General features: G+C 27.9%; 1 protein-coding gene across 2 annotated transcripts in view; it reads left to right on the plus strand.

The window, feature by feature from the left end:
• LOC129975869 (aquaporin-7-like) overlaps nucleotides 1-19992 on the plus strand; it is a 66659-nt gene extending 46667 nt beyond the window's left edge. The window contains exons 4-7 of one of the 2 annotated variants that reach the window (XM_056089136.1): nucleotides 5176-5291; nucleotides 8344-8561; nucleotides 16684-16838; nucleotides 19808-19992. In XM_056089136.1, coding sequence (XP_055945111.1) covers nucleotides 5176-5291; nucleotides 8344-8561; nucleotides 16684-16838; nucleotides 19808-19821 — 503 coding nt within the window. In that variant the 3' untranslated portion in view covers nucleotides 19822-19992. The remainder of the gene's footprint in view (nucleotides 1-5175; nucleotides 5292-8343; nucleotides 8562-16683; nucleotides 16839-19807) is intronic. The other variant, XM_056089127.1, reaches the window with a different exon arrangement.
• The last annotated feature ends 3094 nt before the right edge of the window (nucleotides 19993-23086 follow it).

Here is a 23086-nt window from a genome sequence, read left to right on the forward strand (position 1 = left end):
TCCAAAACCCTTCACACATTTTAAGACTAAATACAAAATCCTGTAACTGATGTAGAAATAAATATTTTGTTCTGACAGTATTCTCAATAAAAAGAGCAGTATGTAATTTCATCCAAAAAGCATGCAATATTTTTAAAATGGAAAAACTAAAGAAAGAAACATTTAAGACATATTTTTCATTTTCCATTATAATTGAGTCTGTCAGCAGTTTCTTTAAAAGCCTTGCCAGAATAATTTATTAAGAAATATGCAAAGTAATTTAAATTAATTAGGAGGAGTTAGGAGTATCCTGTTTTAAAACTGCGGAAATCGCACCTAAATTAGGAACGCATAGTCTCCTGAATTCGGGATTCCGATTTCAAAGGAAGAATTCGCCGTTACAGAAGAATGACACTGCGGTGTAAATAATTTGGATAAAATTGGAAATATTTGAAATTATTTTGCAAATATAACCTTGGAAGAAGTAATTTTTTTCATTAAACTACAATTTTAATTTTTATGACAAATTTCTCTGAATAGAGCGGTAGTCATTAATCATCCATGCGCTGAAGACATTTAAAAAAATAACCGCTTTGTGCCGATTTCCTCTTTCTCTTAAGAATCTTCAAGGAATTTTTCTGTATTTTGAAAAGATTAGAATTCTTGAGATCTAGAAAACCAGACTAACAAATAGAATGGAGAAATTACGACTGCAGTTAAGAAAAACGTACTAGCAAATTTCTATAATAGCATTGACGCATGTGCAATTTAATAAATGTATATTTTATCTTAAATGTTGCTGCAAGTATTCTTTCATTAAAAGTCTTAAAGCTATAACAGATATCTTTTTTTCCATTATCGGTAAAAATACGAATTATTCTGAAATCGAAATCGCATACTCGTCAAAATATCTGTTAAAGTTTGGATTATGGTTCATTCAATAGTAATTGCTCAGGAAATGCTAAAATATCTCCTGTTTAATTTGGGTCACCTTGAATACCTTTTGACTATTCAAACAGCTTTAATTGAATTGAATAAAAGCATCCAAGGTCAAAATATTAATATCAATGACGTCACTCCTTCATTTCAAGGACTATTACGATTTCTCATTAACAATTATATCACAAAAGTCTCAATAAACTTTCGAAAATAGAGGCTAAGTTCTTTCTCAATCAAATTGTCAAACAACAAAGGGCTCTAGAGTGCTAGAAACCTTCAAACTTTTCTAACTATCAAATGATAATAATATGGCTTCCATGTGAATCTGATATCCTGGTTGTTTAGAAACCATCACAAAATGACATGCATAAATAATGACCTTGACTTAGTACTTTAAACTTTGTTCGCGAAATGATTTTCCGTAATGTGCTTTCTCGATATTGTAGCTTTACTTTTATATTCATCTTGTAAACTACACATATATTTAACAGTATATTAGAATTTCAAAAAATATATCTATTCGCGTTAAACTTGACCAATATATATATATATTATAGTGTGTAGTGATCTCTGCTTTTGATAAGTTTTTAGCTCGTTCGGATAAATATTTTTGTTAAAAGTATTAATAGCTGAGTTGATTTTTAAAATGTGAGTTCTTTCGAAGAAGCGAAGAATAGATTGGCCAGTAGAGAGGAAAACGTAGTTCCCTGTGATATACTCTCTTTTTGAAGTCTTGTTACGTGACAGAATTTTGCTGCATCGTTTTCCATCTACACGGAGAAATCGTTAAGTTGTTTTTCTTCAATATTTACTTTTATTTACTTCCATTTTTGTTTAGCCTTGATATAATATGCATTGGCCATTATATTTATTTATTTTGCATCTCATTTTTATACCTGAGATACATGCCGCTTTTCTATGTCTGTATCTTTAATATAATACATTATTTGAGATAAAGGCAATGTCATTTCACTTAAATGTCCTATATTATCTCTAAGGAAAATGATATGATTATTTTTGTGATCGACACTGATTTGATCCCCTGATAAACAAATTAATGCGTCGTTCACCAAATTTCACATTTTGTTTTTACTTTTAATATGCTCATACACACACATTTATATATACATATAAATTACGTTTAAAAATTATTTTCTAATTGCATGAACTCCTATTTCACTATAACTTTAATTTTAGAGTTGTACGGGCTATTCTTCCACAAAAAAATTATCAAAATGCTGAGTCGATTAATCATTTTCTAAGATTATATAAGCTAAACTATAATATTTACTCCTGATCTTTCTTTCCTGCTTTCTTGCTTTCATTCGGTACGCGAAATCGCGCTTGCCATATCTTGGACAAAAATATATTGATAAAACACAAAATCTGTCTATTTCTTGAAGATATGAAGAATAAAATCGTTAAACAACTTTACAGCTATTCCTTCAAATACATTTTTTGGGACACACATACAGGGTGTCCCAAAAATGTATACACATTTTAGCAGCTGATAACTAAGTTATTTCTTCTTTCTTTACAAACTGAACCCATTGAACCGAGTCCCCCCCCCGAGCAGACTTGAATTTGAAGAAAGGAAATTTATTCTAAAATGCTACTGGAAGTATGAAAATGCAGTAGAAGTGCAAAAACAATTTAAGAGGGAGTTTAACAAAGAACCACCTACACGAGTTACCATCACTCGAATTAGAGATAAGTTTGAAGCTGATGGAACTGTTCAGGACGTCCATAAACCTGCAACAGTTGTTCAATTGAGGGCAACCATTGAACATGAATGTACGAATATAACAAGGGAATTGTTCCATCATGTGTGTTATTCCATCGCCTCGCGTCGTCAGCAGTGTCTGGAGCAGAACGGACATCAGTTTAAGAACATGCGATAACAAGACAATAGAATGATATTTGTAGAATCTTTTAGATGTTGAAAATTATTCGAATTATAATAAACCCCGAATTTACAATTATTTAAAGTGTGTATACATTTTTTGGGACACCCTGTATATATATAGAAAGAGAGAGAATCTTACATTAATATTGTCTATCAAAGATATGTAAATATATTTGATTTTAAAAGTACCTTCTCACGAGAAAGATATTAAATTAAAATTTTTAAAAATATTATCTGAAATATTTTAATTTTTATTCTCAAACCAAAAAAAATTGTTCACAAAATTTCCTTTATTTCTAAAAAAAATCAGTACCAAACGTCACGCATAAAACTCGGTATTTCAACTACAGGCTGTTATTTTAAAAGCTTCAAATTTAAAATAATAGTCAAGCACTTCACTGTTTTCATCGTAACATTTTTTGGAACGAATTAACTCATTCAAGGTCGAATTTACCACGTAAAATAAAAATTGCGTTGCTTTTCTGCATAAAACGGTCATTCATATTCCTTATAAAATACTTCCTTCTCACGAATCAGAGATTCACAGAACTTCTTCAAAATAAAGAGAAGTTTCCTCAATCTAGAAGTACTTAACCATCATTTCTCACTAACACTCAGTATAGCACTTTCAGAACAACATAATGGGGCAAAGCGGAAAAAACATATTACCAACTCAAACAATTTGTTAACAACAACTGACGTTCGAGAATAGTGAAATGAGAAAAATGGCATTTTATTGAAAGTGACATTTTGCATGTTGCCCTTTGAAAGGATTTCAACAGCCGTGAAGATATTTCAACTAGATCGTCTGGATTAGTGAAAATAAAGTCAAGAATCGATTTAGTTATGGGACAACTTTTTCATGCATTCTATTGTTATAATGGTCCAGGACGTGAAATCAAATTCAATTGGCCTGAACAATTTTTGACGACAGATAAAAAGCAATAACAATTCAAAAAGAATAAAAGTATTAAAATCGATGAAGTTGTGTGCCGAAAAATTGAAATATTCTGAATAATTTTTGTGGCTGTCGTATATGGTATTTACTCATTTCAAAATCTGTCACTCAGTTAGAATTAAATTCAAATAAGGAATTGAAATTCAAAAAGGTGTTATTATATCCACTAACTGTATGGCTCAGATTCAGATACCTTGCGTATAAATATCAATATTACCTAAATAGTAATGGGTATTATTGATACCTAGTTGGCTACCACAAGCCGCTTTGAGGAAGCAAGAAAAAGTAAAGAACTATAGAAAATATCAAGTTTAAAAAGAGTGTTCTTTACAAAAGGAGCAAACCAACCAGATTTTTCAAATATATCTTAAGACTCCGGCTGAGTACATTGTGAAAGTATATGTGGTTGTGTGGTTTAATATTAAGTAAATAAACTTCATATATTTATGGTTCCAAACATCTGTTTAACTTATCTCATATTCAAAATATCTTTATAACGATCTCAAAAACGTTATAGTCCCGATTATTCAAAGAAATAGATACTTAAATATCCTGCAGAAAATATCCTTTTGTCCATGCTAATTGATGAACGTAAAATTCAACAAGAATAGAGAGATTTTCAGAGAAATCACATACGATGTCTAAGCAAATATTTCCTTACTAGCTATCAGATAAGCAAGATTCTCATCTATCTATCAACCCCTTAAAAACATGAGCTGCAATTGTGGTTTTTTTAAGGGGGTAAGGTATTTTCTGAGGTACTTGAACTCGAATGATTTCAGAAATGAGAGGGTTTATAATATAAAAGTTCTAATTACTTAGTTTCATTTTTAAAAGAAAAGAAGTCGTAAATATTCAGATGTATGGTTCTTAAATCTAATTTATTCCTAATTATTTGTAATTTTGCTTATTATTATTATTTAAATTTATTTTGCTACCAACTTTCTAGTAAAGTGTCAAGATTATGAATCATGCCTCCTATTATCACACATATACAGTACAAATTAATATCATATAATATTGTACGATTTAAGGAAATATTATATAATATCGAACAATATTGAAAAATACTGTTCAATACTACGCATAGGATTGCTCATATTGAGCAATATTTATACAATATTGTTCAGAATTGTGAAATATAATCTTTTGTAGTGCTGTGGTATTTATGACTATCGTTTCATAGAGCATTTCAGCCTAATAACTTCTATACTGAAGATGAGAAAAAGAAAACTTCAATAAAATTTGAGCATTATTAAATTTTTTTTATATTCTTTTCCTCTTTATAGTAAATTAATGCATGATAAAATAATTTGGGTTGAGAGCAGAAAGTTGAAATATATTATTCGTTTCGTGACCTTAATCATCTTAAACAAAATTCTCTCTTTTCCAGATGCCTTCAATAACTTTGATCCAGAAGGAACAGTGATTGGAGAGACAAGAAGTGCTTGGGTTTTCGCAACATATCCCAGAGAAGGAATCGCAATATGGAACTGCTTCTTTGGAGAAGTGAGTATTAATGAAACAAAAAAACAAAGGAAAATATTTAAAAAATATTTTTCTGAGTAATCAGACGAAGTGACAGGAGATATAAAAAAAACATCAGGATGTGCGATTCAAGATCCTTTTCCCTATAGTGAGTTTCGGAATATTTTTTCTGCATTATAATTTCAGTTAAAATAAATGTATATATACATTAAACCATCCATCCACTCCTATATTAAAGTAAGAATACAAATAATGTCTCCAATGATATTTCCAATTCAGTATGATATGCAAATCGATAATGTTTCTGAAATATATCGATAATAAAATTACTCTTCGCACCACTCATTAGCAAGACCACTGAAAGCATAAGAATAGTCGTTTAAAAAGTGAAAAAATTCCTATTTATTTATTAAAAATTTAAACGTTTTAATTTTTTGCTTCCTAATTATATTGTGTATAAAAAATATTGAGCATCAATGGAGGTTTAAATTTTTTTTAACTATATAGTTAAAATACTAAAAATATCTATGATCTATATTCTTCGAAAATTAAATTATTTTTTGCATTCTTTTTAATATTTTTTACTCTTTTCATTAAAATATAAAAGTATTAACATTTTAATTAATTACTAATTAAAATTTTAATTATCTAAATCTTTTTAAATAATGATTCTTCAATATATTGTTTGACAGAATAATATTTTTTGTATAAATGTGCTTGAAAGAAAGAAATTTTAACATTGGAAACATATGAAAATGAAATTTTTCCAAACGATGCTATCTTTTATGCGAGAGTTTTTTGCTATTTATTGATAATAGAATAGGATAATTTCTCAGTATTTCAGTTAATGACATTTTCTATTGATTATTATTTTTTATTTAATAACGTATATAACTAAAATATCGTCAATATTTTGGTGGGAAAAATAAAATTAAATTTCTTCTTTTAACTTTTGAAGTTTTTTCTTTTTTATTCAAATATGTTGTTGGGAATTTGAAAAACTTGAATTTCGAAAAACGTGCAGTAAAAATATACTAATAGGTAAGACAAATATTTTCAAATCTAATATAATGTTATATGAAGTCTACTTTCAAACTCAGATTGCAGAAAATAAGCGGACGATATTCATATTTCATTTTATTTACATTCTAAAAACTTCTCTTTTCAATTATATATATTTTGTTATTCGTTAATTTTAACCTATATATAACTTATGCACGTTTTTATTGATTTATGGAAGAAGGAATAAAATTATGAAGGAGATATGCTAAATTTTTCCAATCGGAAATATATCTCGCTTTCGTTTAGAACTCAGCAAGAAACTTATTATAAGAATAATTTTTAAAATCTTTTCAAAGATTTATTTTCTAAAAATATGGTTAGCCTTCTAAATAATTTCATGTATTATGAAATAATTTTATGCATTTATGATTCTTTGTGAAAAACATTCAGTTGCATCGTACCGATAATATGTTGTATTACGTTCTTTTTAATTTTAAAACTAATTTTAGGAATTCTATTATTTGTATTTAAATATGCTATTGTAGTTTTAAAAAATTTCTTATAGAAAATGATGTTTTATAATGAATTCAAAGTATAAATGTAATTAATAGATTAAGCATCTTCTAGAGCCGCTTTTATTAAATAAATACTCCACAAAAAAGATAATACATTTACGACTTCTTAAACACGAAATCTTTTAAATAACTGATATACAGTTAAAAATTGTTATAGAAATTTTTAAAAATACTTTTAAAATACGTTTTGTAAGCAAACAATTCTTTTCGTAACATTTGTCACAAGATATTTCGTGTTTAAAATATTCTAATTAATCAAAATTGACTAATGTCTCTTTAATAGTTTCATTAAAGAAGAAAATGAGAGAAAAACAGATCTAATTATATTTTCAGCGAAGTTAATGACAATTATTAAACTTAAAATAATTTTGTATTTTTTTTTTCTTATTGTAATCTTTAAAATAAGGTTAGGGCTTCGATTGGAAAATTGTCATTGGTAATTGCGTTGTTTTTCTTTGAATAAGAGAATTAAATTTAAAAGAAAATTCTAAAACGACCAATTGGACTGATAATCTCTTATTCCCATCTTCGTAAATTATTAAAAATTTGGCAAATGAGACAAAAAATAATCTTATACATTCATGACCAAAAGTACATTCTAATCAGAAATAAAAACCCTTTATTATATATTTCTAGCTGCCTTATAATTAGACAATTGTTCAAAGATGTCAGTTTTTATTGCATCAGGGAAATCTTATTTAAATATATTCGGTTATAAAGATGTAGATAAATCGTTTTTATTTTCATAGAATATTATGAAACTGAAATATTCTATGAATATAGTATTAAAAAAAGTGGTTTTACAGCAATACGAAGTCAAATGAAATAAAAAAAATATCTTACAGAATTAAATGAAACTATGACTTCATAATCTTAGAATTCCAGTTTTGACAGACTAATAGAAAGATTATTTTTATGTTTATAAAAGAGTTTTTTTCGGTTAATGATTTTTGTTTATTTTTGGGCAAGTGGTCAAATTTTCCAAAGCTTAAAATTTGAATTAATCAAATAGATTTCAAATAATTTCAATAAGTATTTATTAATATTATGATCTAAAGAACTAATGCAGATAAGAATAAATTTCCAAGTGCTATAATTTTCCTATATTCCAATGCATAAATTGAATGAAACCAACGCAATTTCAAAAGTCATTTCTGTTTATTAATATTTTTAAAAATAATAAAGCTCTGTCAAAACGCTTGAAGAAATTTTCCAAAATTTCACTAATCTCAAATTTTACAATGTGGTGACAAAATTTCTGATCTCATATCCGGTAGGAAGAAACTGTTAATGAGCAGGAAAAAAAAACATTTCATGAATGCACAAAAACAATATCTTTAAATTTTTTTAACGTTAAAATAAATATATAACAGTAAATTTTATTTTGCGTAAATTAAATAACTCAAATAAATGCTATTCGCTGTGAATGAAGAAAAGTTTTTCACGGCTATTTTTCGAAAGAAAAATATTTCATAAATTGAAATCAAATTTTTCAGATTGTTGCTGGTGGTCTTCTCATGTTTACTGTGATGGGAATTGTTGACTCGAAGAACTTGAATATTCCGAAGTATCTGTGGCCAGTATTCATCGGATTCATGATCCAAGTTACAGCTCAAGTTTTTGGATTGAATTGCATGGCACCAATCAATCCGGCTCGGGATTTTCCAACCAGAGTGTTCACAGCAATCGCTGGCTGGGGCGCTGAAACATTCAGGTAGGAAAAGTTTAGAAACCTGGAAAGATTCAAAAGGATGTTATTATTTTTAAAGATCCAAAAATATCAAATTACATTTTTTAAGTAAAAATTATAACTTTTTTATATTTAAAACTAAATAAATATTGTTTACAAATATGCAATACCACATGAAAAACGGAATAAAATAATCAATTCTATAAGTACAAGCTGTTGTGTATTTTCATAATATGGAATATACACAGATTTTATATACGGTTTATAGCATAATAACTTTTCATTTCTATCCTTTGCATCACATTTAACCCATTTTCAAAATATATATTTAAATTAATATTATCAAATTATTGTTTTTTTAATTTTTTTAAATAATTCATTCAATTTTTGCTAAGAAAAATTTGGATATATTGAAATTAATTTAAAATGATGAAGGAGTAATATTAATAAATTAAATTAAAATTTACTTTTATTAATATGCTAAAAAGTATATTTATTAATTTTAATAATTTAATATTTTTAGTTTTCAATTCAAAATATTTAAGATAAAGAATTTTGAATTTGATTCTTCATTAAATTCAACATGTGACCTCAAAATCATGAAATCAGAATTTAATTACATTAATAAAGCTGACAATTATCAAAACAGCGTATTTCCATTCAGAACGTAAAAGTATAGAAAATTTCAAAATTGTAGCTCTCCAGGAAGTGACTGAAAAATAATTATAAAATTCCGTATTAACAAGCATTAAACAAGTCAATTTAAATAAAAGTGGATATAAACTAAAATTTGGTAACTTTTAAGAGAAAAAAAATATTGATAATACATAAATACGTGAAACATTCTTACTTTAATAAAACAACATAAATTTCAAATATTCAGATATAAAATAATTAACAAAAAAAAATTCAGTAGAAATTTTTCTCTGGGACTTTGCTTAAACAACTCGCAATGGAACTTTTATTTTCATCAAAATATTTTATAATAATGCAAATATTTTATCAGAATGTTTCCTTAACAAATTAAATAACAAATTTTTTTATTACATTAAGCAATTAGTTGTTATACTATTAAAAGAAGTACGATATATGTTCTTTTTTTTAAATATTTGTTTAAATGAATAGAATAAATTGCATTTTGTTTCATAATTGTAAGTTCAAACTCAAATTTTTTTTCTTCGAATACATTCATGTATTTAATTTTATTTTTTAAGTGAACCACAGTTATTTCAATTGGAAATAAACAAATTCGATTCAATAAAATTTCAATTGTTTTTCATTTTATCAGCCGAAAGCATTACAAACCATTGTTTAAGCCGTTATTTCAATATATACTTTCTTTATGCAATTTTCACAAAAATAACAGTTTTCTTTTTAATTTTTATATAAAACGGCAGTTATTCCAATTTATTCTACCAAATAAAAATACCGCACTGAATTCATTTATCTGCAATGGTTCGTTTCATTCGGAAAAACTAATATTTTCTTAGAACTAGGAACACTTTTATTCCATGTTTGAGATGGTTTCGTTGATAAATTCGATTCGCCATTTTCATGTAAAATTCTATCATTCTATTTTTATATCGTTCTTGGTTTTGAATTTTATCTTTACTTGCAGGAAAAGTAAGCAGCTGGGAATTTTTCCCATTACTGGAAATCGGTCTCCTTTGATAGCTAAGAATACAAATATATAAAATATAAATTTCTTCGAATTGAATGATTCTATTTGATATTCCCATTCTTTTTTCGAAAGACTGGGCATAAGATAAAAGCCTATCTTTAAATTTATATATTTTTTTTTTACAGAGAAAGAGTTTAAGCGCACATTTCTTTATAATGATTATGCTTAGGTTAAGCTATTCAAAGAATTTGAAAAGCGTAAACACCGACAAATTTCTCAGTTTTTAAATATTTATTGAAAGCGATTTTGCATCCTTTGATTAGAACTCTTTCCTCTTCATTTTAGAACTAAATAAAAAAATATTTATTAAAATTATCTTATAATGTAAAATTTGACGGTTAAATTAGATATCAATTTATTATTAACATTTTAAAAATAAGAATGAGCTAAGATCTAATGTTGAAAAGAAAGTTGGTTAAAGTTTTGTCGAACCTTTTTGATGAAACAAAGCATGCATCTTTTAATTTCTTATCTCAAATTCTATTAATTTTATTTAATAAACTTGATGACTTTCTTTTTGTTAATCAATACTTCTTCGGAAAATATTATTATATCGTTGTTTTGTTCTAAAAGAAAAAGAATTCGCATTTTGAGAGTGTTTTTCGTATTTTTTTTTATTATATATTCGTATTTTTTAAAAGAGATTTATTTAAAATCTTTACATCGAATAACGAACATTCTACGACAAATTTCACTTTTAATATTGAAAATAATAAGGATTATATTCAAAATAAAGTTGCAGCTCCATCTCTGGGAAAATGAGCGAAGCTTTTTCATTTAGTTGATATCCATTCAAAGATTAATCTTCGCAAGAGTGCTCTTACGAACTCTTAATACATTTTCACGAGAAATAGGTTTCGTTTTCTTTTTCATCTTTTAATGGATTTATGATATGCAGCAAGGTTTCTTAACTGCTAAATTCACACAAACAGCATAGTTTTGTTTTTTTATATATAATTTTGCTGCCAAATAATAAACATGAGTCATCTCACTAAGATTAATTTATCAATAATATATTCTTTCAAGATTGAAAAAATTAGTTTCTTTATCTAAAAGATAAACAAAAATATCAGTTATACTTCTATGAAAACTACCTTATAGAACTTTTGTTAGAACATTTATATTAGCTGAATTTATTAGTGCAACTAACTAATCTTTGTGCCCTTTAACTTCTTCCATACACATGATAAAAATTATATAACTTACTCTTATTTCATTAATAATTTTTGAAATAAAGATATATCATTGTAAAAAAAAATGTTTTCTGTTTCATTTAAAAAAATTGCATAATACCTTTAATATTAACTATGCACAATTTGTGTCAAGATATAGTTGTATGATTAGGATTATATAATATCATCATATTAAGATTTTAAGGTTTTCCCTAAATCTTACGAAAACAACCTTTATTTCTTCTTTTTTTTTTCAAAATTAATAATTCATCACATGAAATTTCAGTTGTACGTTACAAGGGGTGTTCAAATGAAAAGGTACGAAACGACATTGCGGGTATAAATGAAGATTTTATTGAAAGTATACACCATAGGCCTGAGCCCAACGATCCCATTGATTAACGAGCCGAAGGATTCCTTGTTCCCGGAATTCATGTCGCCGTGACGAGACTCGGTGCTTCGCAGCGTCCTTGAGTTCGTCGCCCGAGTTGAAGCGTTTCCCTTACAGATGTTTTTTCAGGGGACCAAAAACATGAAAATTTCACGTCCGGGCTGTAGGGCGGATGGTCGAACTGCTCCCACTTGAACTTGGCCAATTCCGCGTGTGCTATCCTGAATACGTATGGACGCGCGCTATTATGGAGAAGAATCACATCCTCCTTGAGTAGCCCCGGAATTTTGTTCTTGATGGACCTGCGTAGTCTTCGGAGTGTCTCGCAGTGCACATCGGAGTTAATGGTTCTTCTGTGCTCGAGGGATTCACCAAGTTGCGGACCTTGGACGTCGAAAAAGATTGAGCAACACCTTGTCTGCTGACGCCACGGCTTTGAACTTTTTAGGGGGAGGTGACGACATATGCTTTCCCTGCATGCTGTCTCGCTTTGTCTCTGGCTCGTACTGATGTCACCAGCTCTCATCACCAGGAAAGCGGAGTCTTCATGATACCGAAACAGATGTTGAAGTGCTAGTCCCATATGCAGTTCCTTGTGCTGGTCGGTCAGCTGCTTTGGAACCCACCTTTTTCACACCTTCAGATAACGCAATATATCGTGAACAATTGCCCACACCGTTCCAACTCTTACAGCCACCTTCACCGCCGACATTCGCAATGTGACACGCCAATCACTTATCACTTGGTCGTAAACGTTGTCGATGAGATGGGCCATGATGACTGTGTTTGCCTGGCCTGGTCTGGTCTGGTCTCGGATCATCGTCCAAACTCTCACGCCCTGCACAAAAACGGGCACTCCATTTTCTCACTGACTTGTCTGACGCACAGTCTTCCCCGTATACGATGACCATCAAACGATGAATAGCAGCCGGTGTAACACCTTCCGCTGTCAGAAATCGGATAACGCCACGCTGCTTCACAATCGTCGAATTTTGCAATGTGAACGCCATACTGTCTTCATATGCCCTGCCACGTCAATTGGACAGCGCTCTTTATAAGAGTCTCTGCTCTCTCCTGCGCATGCGGGCACCCGCGCATGCTCCGATCTACTCCAATTACATCCCTAGAGGTCTCGCTACGTTCTCCCATAGCGTCATAGACAAATATGTTAACGGTTACGACGTTTCGTACCTTTTCATTTGTATACCCCTTGTAGATTTCAGTTGATTCAATATTGTGTAGAAAATTATATCATGAAACTTTGTTTTTGTGGACAGTAAACTCCATACATTAGTAATCGTTTCTTAAATAGGTAACTACATTTATTTCAATATTTTGAATAACCCTCTTATTGCAAAAATTATTCACAATTTATATAGGCAATATGTTATTAATAATTTGTTCATCGATTTTTGTAATCGTGTAATAATTTGAAATCATTTTGCAATCGCTATATATGAACTTTCCCTGATACTTTTAAAATATAAACAAAATTATTTTTAAGATCTTCTAATGCGTATTTTCTTAAGAGAGCAATCAGTATTTAAATCATTTGTGTTTTACTATCTTCCCACTTTATCATTAACCTTATTCCATCATGCTATCTTAATGATAACAAGTTCAATAACTTTTGGCCTTTAAACTGTGAAATATAACTGTTTTTCAGCAAATTTCAGTTATATTATTATGAACTGTATGTTTCTAGTTCGAGTTGTATCGCTAGACGGAAAATAAAGATTCGAGTCAAAATTTAATGAAATTTGTAATATAGCATCTACCCATTTTTCTTTTTCTGAAAAAAAAATTATTCAAAAATTTGAAAAACATTGAAAGGTTGGGTATAGTCTCGCACATTTTTTGGTCAATGAGATTAAAATGTTATTAATAATTCTTAAATGAGGATTAATACTAAATGGATTTTCAATATGGATTTCGATCTTTTAAACAAAAACATATCAGAGATGCGTAGAGATTTGCGGCTAATAGTACATGCTTTTGATTCATACTGAAAGGAACCAGGACACTTGATTGATTGTAACCCAATTTTCATTCATAGTCAAGGAGCAAAACATATTTTTCTGCAATATGATGAGTCCGCAGAATTCAAAATCGTCTTAAATGATCTTAAATTGATATCTAGATATTCAACGTTCATATGGTGTTTAGATAATGAATGTCACAAGTTAAAACTCGCATTCTTAAGACGCTGTTGACCGAGAACGTCATATGACGTATTTGATAACCATACGTTCTTTTTCACCTTTTGAAAAAAATGTTGGTCACACGTGTTGGTTCTTACGAAAAATCCCTGGTCAGCAATGTGTTAAGACATGAAGATCACTCATTGCCTTAGGAAGGTGCAAAGATTTTCCATCAACTTTTCTGGAACTTTCACCCGATTTTAAACGATCATAACATTTCTAATAATACATGTACTAGCTGTAACATGCTATTTAAAACAATCCTCTCTATTAGCTAGTTGCAATGTTTCAATAAAATAGTTTATGTAAAATTGACAAGCTATCTGAGAAAGTCGTTTTTCTTCCGTTTTTGAAATGAAAATAATCGCTTAACACAAAATATGTTACTCTTTATTCTTCCTAAAGCAATCACTCATATCAAAAGCATATAGTATTCTCAAAAAAATGTGTAGATGTAAATTCAACGTTTATGTTTATTTATCGTTATTAAAATAACATTACTAGGTTGGCACAATAGAATTATTTTAAAAGTTTAGAATTATTTGACAACTTACGCATATTCAAACTGATATTTATAAGCATTAATAAAAATGATTAAAAAATCCCATAAATTATTTGATTTCCCATATTTCCGAAATATAGGCTTGGATTTTGAATCCATAACTATTCAGTAGTTATTTGCTATTAATAGTTCCCTAATCTGCTCGTCTAGCAGATTTCATACTTCGATCGATAAGTTTAGGAGATATATGTTGTGAAACGTCCTCATTATGCAGTGTTTAATTCAACAGCTTCATTAGTTTTCCGTTGTTTATTACGAAGATCCTTAAAGTTTTAGTTATTTTAAAACATCTTCTTACTACTTATTTCAATAATTTTAAGCCGATCTAGAACAAAAGATTCCAGTCTATGTAGGAACAAAATATCAAGATTCTGATAATTTATTCCACATATTTCACTTGTAGCTAGTTCTGAGAATTGATCGCAAATTAATAAGTGTTCAAATTATTAAAAAGTATTACCAATAAAAGAAATTCATGAAATGTTATCGATAATTGCATATTATTGTGTTATAATTCTAAGTATGGTTACGAAAATATGGCTAAGAACATTATGATCAATTTGATCTTAATCTTTTTCTACTTGAGCCATACAGAATCAACAACACTTTTTTTTAATTATAAGTTGCTCTATTTAAAAATCCCTACATAAAACCTAAAAACAAATCAATATTTCATTGATTTTAGTAATTCGTTTCAAAAGCATCTTGAATGAATATTTTTATTGTTATTAATTTGTGATTTTTTTTTATTTTTAACAGCATGAGAAATATATTTTTTATCAATGAGAGAAATGTAATTTTATTTTTATTGATTCTTTAATCAAATAAATTAACTTCGAGGTGCGATCTTTTTATACTTGTCGACGAATACATTTCTTTATACCTTAAACTATTAGATAAAAATATGTACAAAATTTTAAAAATTTTAATGAATTTAAAAAAATTAAATAAATGTTTTTAAAAACTTAATTTTTCATTTACTATCAAAGGCAGCATTATATTTTACTCTTGATATTAGAAAAAATGCTCATAAAAATGAGAATGATCAAAAGTTTAAAAGGAAGTAAGTCATAACTTGAGTATTTTAAATCCTTCTGAAACATTCCAACGATATTTCAGTAGCAAAAGAATGCACGCGTTTATTAATAGAACTTTCTGCTAAATGCATTAAATGAATGTAATTTTGAGATTACCGAGAGAATTTTCTTTAATTATATTTATCGTTTTAAAATGTTAAGCAAATGATAAAAATTTAAAATATCTTGTAAAATAAGCAATTAAGCCGATATTTTGTAAAAAGAAATGCTTTCATGTTTCTCATTATAATAATTCTCCAAGAATAATTCAGTACATAACTATATACAGGATGATTTATATTAAATGGGACAAAAATAAAGAATTCCCGTGAATTTTGTAATTTATTTTGATAAATATGCCACGAAACTACAATTATCCAAGTTTCCAAATACCTGTTCTATTTGTGCCCCTTTGGTAACATGGCAAATATTTATTCAGCATTCTGTCCCTGCTACACTCGTAATAGAATATCCCTTGTTAATGAGTGCAACATGTCAATTAACTGCCGTTTCAGTTGTTGCAGATCCTGGGGAAAAGGGGGCCACTAAGACCATGTCTTTAACAAAATCCATAAGAAAAAAAATCGCAGGAAATTAGATCTGACCATATTAGCTACCGAAAGGGAAGAAGCATATTATTTGACTGGACACCGTCAATCCCATGAGAGGTTAGATGATCGTTAAGATATTAAAGTACATTTTTAAGCTAATGCGGTGAAAAACCGTTTTGCTGAAGAATGGAGTCGAGATACAAAATGATGGTGGCAAATAATTTATTTTAGCGGCACCTTTTGTTGTTGCCAGGTAAAAATCGTATAATTGTAGTTTCAGAATATATTTGTTTCGGCTAGATAAATCAATTGCATAATTCGTACTAGCCTATTTTTTTTGCCAAATTCAATATGAATTACCTGTATTTAATAATTACAAATCTAACATACGTAAAATATATTTCACAGGGACTTGTATTTTTAATCTTGACTAGTTTAATCATACAATATTTTTTTAAAAATATTTCATTAAAATAACTATTTTTTAATATTAATTTTTTTTTCTTTATTAGCATACGTAATTACGGTTATTGGTGGATTGGTATCGTGGGCCCTCATGTAGGCTGCATCATTGGAGCTTGGTTTTATTATCTAGCTATAGAACTGCACTGGCCCGAAGAGAAGGAGATTGAAGATGGAGATATTCCTTTGAGTATCGAAGCTAAAGGTCAGAAATTTATTTCATGTTGCATTCGAAAATTGATGTTATTTTTCATAAGTCATTGTCTGATAATACTTGCAAAACAACTAGATATGTTGTTATAGTAAACCTTTCAATTTTTTTTAATTCCTTCTAAAGAAAATAAATATATAGTATATTGCTATAATTTCTTTAAATACATTTTACATTTAATTACACTTTACATACATTTTAAATACATACATTTCGATTGAAATATTTAGTAAAAGCTTTAAATATAAATTATTTAATGATAAAAATAATGTTCTCATGCTCTTTTAGAAACTTTAAGTTATAAATAGAAATATTTTACATTCAATAACTGACTTCATTCTATCATTGAAAAAATCAGTCATTGTTAATATCGTTAAATTTTAAATAGTTTCTATGGACTTCGTGACATAATTTAAAAAGTCTTATTATTTTCTTATTCAAAACTGAACGTCATCAATAATGTATCGCAAGTATAAACTAGATCACAATATCAAACATTAGAATGAATACACAACGTAATTTTATCCACCGTTTCACCATTCAACCAATATTTACTTCTTTCAATAGGGAAAAATATAATAGAAACTTTTAAGGAGTATCGTGTGAAATATTCACAAAAGTATAGTAGTCCGATTGTATCTTATAACACACCTTTGAAGATATTGACAAATTATGGAGTTATTTGACAGTAAATTTTTGGTTCAGTTCAGTTTGAATGTCTGATATATATTTTTGGAAAATATAGGATAATAAAAAAGGGCATTTACGTAACACATACCGATAAAAGGACGTCAAAAGATATACATGTTTTCAAAAAAATTCCTTTCATAGGGCTAATGATTTATCCAAATCTCAGACCTATGATTTTATTTATCGATTTGTAAATAACAGTAATAACACTTTATTATCATATGTTTAAGGTACTTTCTTACAATTTGGGAATCAATATTCCTATTTGATCTAACGAAGTACATGTAAAGGCTTCCTTTCAAGTTTTCACAGAAACATAATTTTAAGAATCTTAAACAGAAAGCCAACAGCTGCGAAAGCTTTTGCCTTTTATATATGACAATTGCAACTTTGTATAAAATTGAATGCCTATTTATATAATATATAATATATATATAATAAAAACAGTTTTAAAGATAGGAGGAGTTTTTGAAGAAAATGGAGTCGCGATCTATTGGTTTTATCTAAAAAAGTTTCTTTTGGGAGTAAGAACACATTTATTCTTCTGATATTATTTTCAGTAGATTCCCTCTATTATCATTTGAGAAAAATTAGAAATCACAACTTCACTAATAAAAATTCGAAGCAGAAATAGTTAGTTAGCAAATGCTTTCGAAACTCTTGTCACCCCATTTAATCTTCTTTTCCATTTTGAAAATGGAACTGAAGCGTTGCTTGTGCAGCAGTTTAGAATAATTACGTATATTATATATTTGAGAGGCATGTAAAAAAGAAACTAAGTGGCTGCGCGACTCAAAATTAAAAATAAAAATTCTTTTTTATTTAATTTAAATATCGAGAAAGACAATTTCAATAGAGCGAATAAATCGAATATATTTTATACTTACATAAATATTACACATGAAAAAATTAAATTTTTTCGTACTCCAAAAATGACTGGCCGTCTTTGCTCGAAAAGTATTATTTCTTCCTACAATAACGATAATTGAATCCATTAGGGGTGATGTCCTCTCTTTAGCCGTTTGTTTGTTAATAACAAATCACTCCTTTTTACATTTACTTTCCAGACGTGTTTGAGAAAAAAGCATTATTGGAAACAAAAATTAGCTTTCTGAACCATTTCCTAAACCCATTATATTATCTTCAAGTGAGAGTTTTAATACAATACGAGATTTAAGTCTTCAGAGATTCTTTCCTTTTTTGAAATTTATAAAATCAAATTAGTTCAAAGGTACTGCATATCAGTAATAAAATTAGCAATCGCATTAATGAAAAATAAATGAAATTCTTACGTCCAGTATCATTATTTATTAGTACTGCAAAATTACCTTGGAATTTACTCTGTTATAGTTTAATATTCCAATAATTGCTAGTAAAATTATTTAAAAATATAACATTTTTTAAAGCATTTGGATATAAAGACTGCTTCTTTATTTTCTTATATTTAATCATATTTTTCATGTCTTTTCACAAAAGAAAAGCACTTTATGTTAATAATTATCAGTAAACAGATTACATCTTATCTTTCAAAACTTTTGTTTAAAAATATGCACTGAAGTTTCATGAAAGATTTTATTATTCTCTTTTATAGAAATATATTTTAAATTTACGGATGCAAAACAAATAAAGTATTCTGTTTAATCATAACTTATTTCAGAATTTTATTTAATATAGAGTTATAATGCTCTGTTTATGAATTAGCATAATTAGAAACAAATGTAAACTTATGTCAAATAAAATGAAATACAAAATCATAATATTTACTTAAAATATAATTTAAATTATATTATTAAACTCAATTTTGATGGTTTTCATTTGTTTATGAAATTTAGAACGAAATAATCATTAAAAATCATTAAAATCAAATGTTGATGCAAATTATCTGTTTTCAAATCTAAAATAAATGAGATATATAATATAACCTCATCTAATAAATATATGTATTAGATGATGTCATATCTCATTTATAAACTGAATTTTCTGTATAAATAATGAATAATAAACGAATGTAAATTAGAAAAAAAATGAGTATTTCGCTTTAGAATTTTAACAAAAAAATTATTTAAAGTACTACATTTAAGACTTTATTTATTTATTAATATTTAAATATATTTTAATTATGTTATTTTATTCTTAATATTTCTCTAAGTAGAAACAATGAAATCTTTAAATATAAATATGTAATTTTCCGATGAAATTATTAACATAATAAATGTTTGAAAGAATATTTATGATTTATAGTGCTTGGAATTATTACTTTCAATTCTTTTCAGACAGGAAGAAATAGAAGAGATGTCTAGCATCCCTATTTTGCTATAACGAAGAATCAGAAATCATTTCCTCACCATACAAAGCAGAGCTGGACGATTTTTGCTTAATATGCATCAAATATCAAATTAAACGTCAAAACGCTTATTCATATGTAGTGGATACAAATAAAGTTTTCATTTTACTTTTATTACTCGCACTTATTTTTACTGCTGTCACTCTCTGATATATGAATAGAATATGTATCGATGAATTATTAACATCGAGACTTCCCACAGAAAGTTTGCATAACAACTTTTCAGAACTGAGAAATGAAAAGTGGAAATGTACGTGACAATCATAAACAAAATATAATACAAGACTCATAAACATAGCAGGAGAAAATGTTGATACGCAATTGCAAATAATATATACATATATTACTCATCAAATTCCTCCAGATTAAATCTCTTCGACAAGCATGAATATTTACTATATCTTTCTCCTGCTAAACAGATGCAGAATCTCTTTTGTCATTTCTTTTCATTCTAACTCTAAAAATATATGATTAGAAATTTCTAAATTTGATTAATTTAAAATATTGTTAACTGTCATTCAAAATATTTTCGTTTAATTATCATCCAAATGAATATATCACTTTCAAACAATGAAAACTCGAAAAAAATGCATTTTTGTGAAGTAATTAGAATGGGAAAACATATTCACTGCATTCTTAAATCAAGCTTACCAACAATCACACATTGAAATAAAAGTCATTAAAATATATTAAAAATATTTTATTTCTGTATAGAAGCTTCACACTTTAAGTTTGGTTATTTTATTAAAAAAATTCGTTTATTATTAATCGAAATGGTATAAGAAATGTTTCTTGACTCAGAATTTACTGTTAATTCACTTAATGAATATCAAGATTAGTTTCCTTAAGAAACTAATATGAATTGTCTTTCATGACATATCAACATATTTATAATTCCCATCATCTACCTTTGGATAGAGCTTGTCTATTTGCTGCATCAAATATCTTGCTGTCTAGGTTGTACGAGGTAATATTTTGTTTAATTTATGCAGAATAATTTATAGTCTTTAATAAGCATGTGTAATTAATTTCGTAAGCTATAACACATAATTAATAAAAATATGAAGTTATGTTCTCTCTATATCTAACAATAAAGGCGCATGTGTGTGTTTTCGTTCCACATCTTCTAAGCAAATGAGTCGAATTCAATGAAATTTTGCACACTTATAAGATATGAAAAATAAAATTTTAAAACTTTTAATTATTCTTTATAGAATAGAGCGATTGGAATAAATTCCCAACTTTATACATATATATCTGGAAGAGTAAAAATAATCAACTCGAGATAATTTTTTTAAAGTTTCAATTAGCATTTTAATTTTTAAAAAATAAACAGAATTTTGACGATTTTCTGAAAAAATTTCCGAAAATACTATTATACAAAACAGTTTTTATAAGGTTTATAATTCGAAATATTATATTTGTTAAACTATTCAATGCATCTTTTTTTCTTCAATTCTTCAATTAAAGAAATCAATTCAAATTTCTTCAATTAAAATTCAAATTTTAGTTGGAATAACTTTTTAAATTTTCATAATATTGTCATAGAAAAATCTCTTACAACAATTTGAATAAGATAAAAAAAAAAATTTCAAAAACGAAGAAAAACTGAAAATATTCAAGTTTGCAAAATTTTGAAAACAAGTAATTTTGTAGCAAACGATAAGAAAATAATTTATTGTAATCCCTTAATTTGATCGTTTTAAGTATCTTTTATAGATAAGATTTTTTCCTGAATAAGAGGGTTTTAAATTCCACTTTTAAAATAAGTGTTTTCTAAGTCTGTTTTCGTGGGAGGGGGTAATATGACAGATTGTTATTCAAGAACAAATGAGGTTCCATTGAAAATTTCATATAGATTATATTCCATTAAATTATCTGATTCTATTCCACAGTCAGCCCTGTGAGTAAATTTATGATCTATAAATCATAGATTCAGACACATATTTTCCATAATGAAGCTGATAGCAATTTATTATGATCGTTTACTGTGCATTCTCTAAATATGCGAGATTCAATAGAATCATTTAACACAATCTGGATTGTACAGTTGTAGTGTAATATAGCTTTTAATATATTTATTTAATATAGTTTTTAAAATAAATTTTCTTTTATTAAAATTACTAGGAAATCGTAGAAGTTCTGAATTCTGGGTATACGATGGTGAAAAGAAAAGAAAGTAAATATCCGTTAAGTATTTTTCATAAAAATTTATGTTGTGAAGCACAGATGAACCTAATTTCTTTAACAGAATATCGTTTTTAAAATTCTTGAGATACAAAACATGTTATTTTCTTTTTAATAAAAATTATTTAATTTTGAATCTTTCGGATAAAATCTTCCGGGAGTCAAAAATAAAGAATGACTGATTGTAGAGTTCAAAAACTTTTTTACAAGAAAGAAAACTTGTTATTCCCTATTGAGCGTAGAAATAGAATTCTATTCTAAGTTCTATTGCTTGTACGCTCATAGTCCCGCTCTAGAACCAAAACTATTCTTCCAGCCAAGCCCAACGCAGTTTTACTCAGTTCCTAAGAATTTAATCTTTTAAATGTTTATATACCTAAGAATTAACAATCAAACATTCATCAAATTCACCAAATAAAGCACTATTGATCATAGTGCAATATCTCTCAAAAAGGGTCTTCTTCTTCTTCTTGTGTACAGCCGACCACCCCGCCACCACTGAACGTAGCAGTATCGACAGGATTTGTTGTGGCCGATCTCAAAAAGGGTCGGCAAATATTAAGACACAAGAAATAGTTTTGCTGTCGATCAGTCTTGAAGCAAATAGAGTAACGGCAACTACTCAAAGAACCAGTTCTTTACTTACCATCAATGGAGGAAGAAGAAAAACCGAATGAAGGATTTAAACGAAAGATAAATACGACGGGAAACCAGATCATAAAGAAACCTTTCAGATCATATCCTACGTCACTTTAAAAAAATATATAACGCTCGCTTGAGCTTTCAACCTAAAAACAGATATCATTACAAACGATCGATGACAGGAAATAGTTACACCACCACCATTGTGAGAAAAGAAATCAATTTAAAAGTAGTTTAAACTACACATTTTTTCAAGCAAAACTCTTAAGTGGACCTGTCATGCCCTCTAACATCCAATCAGCTGTTCAAGCCCATGGCAAACAAAGATGAAGTGAAAAGGGAAGGACAGCTGCTCGGGGGGGGGGGGTGACAAATGCCG

Source organism: Argiope bruennichi, chromosome 1 (genome assembly GCF_947563725.1).
Source record: "Argiope bruennichi chromosome 1, qqArgBrue1.1, whole genome shotgun sequence".
NCBI classification, from domain to species: Eukaryota; Metazoa; Arthropoda; class Arachnida; order Araneae; family Araneidae; genus Argiope; species Argiope bruennichi.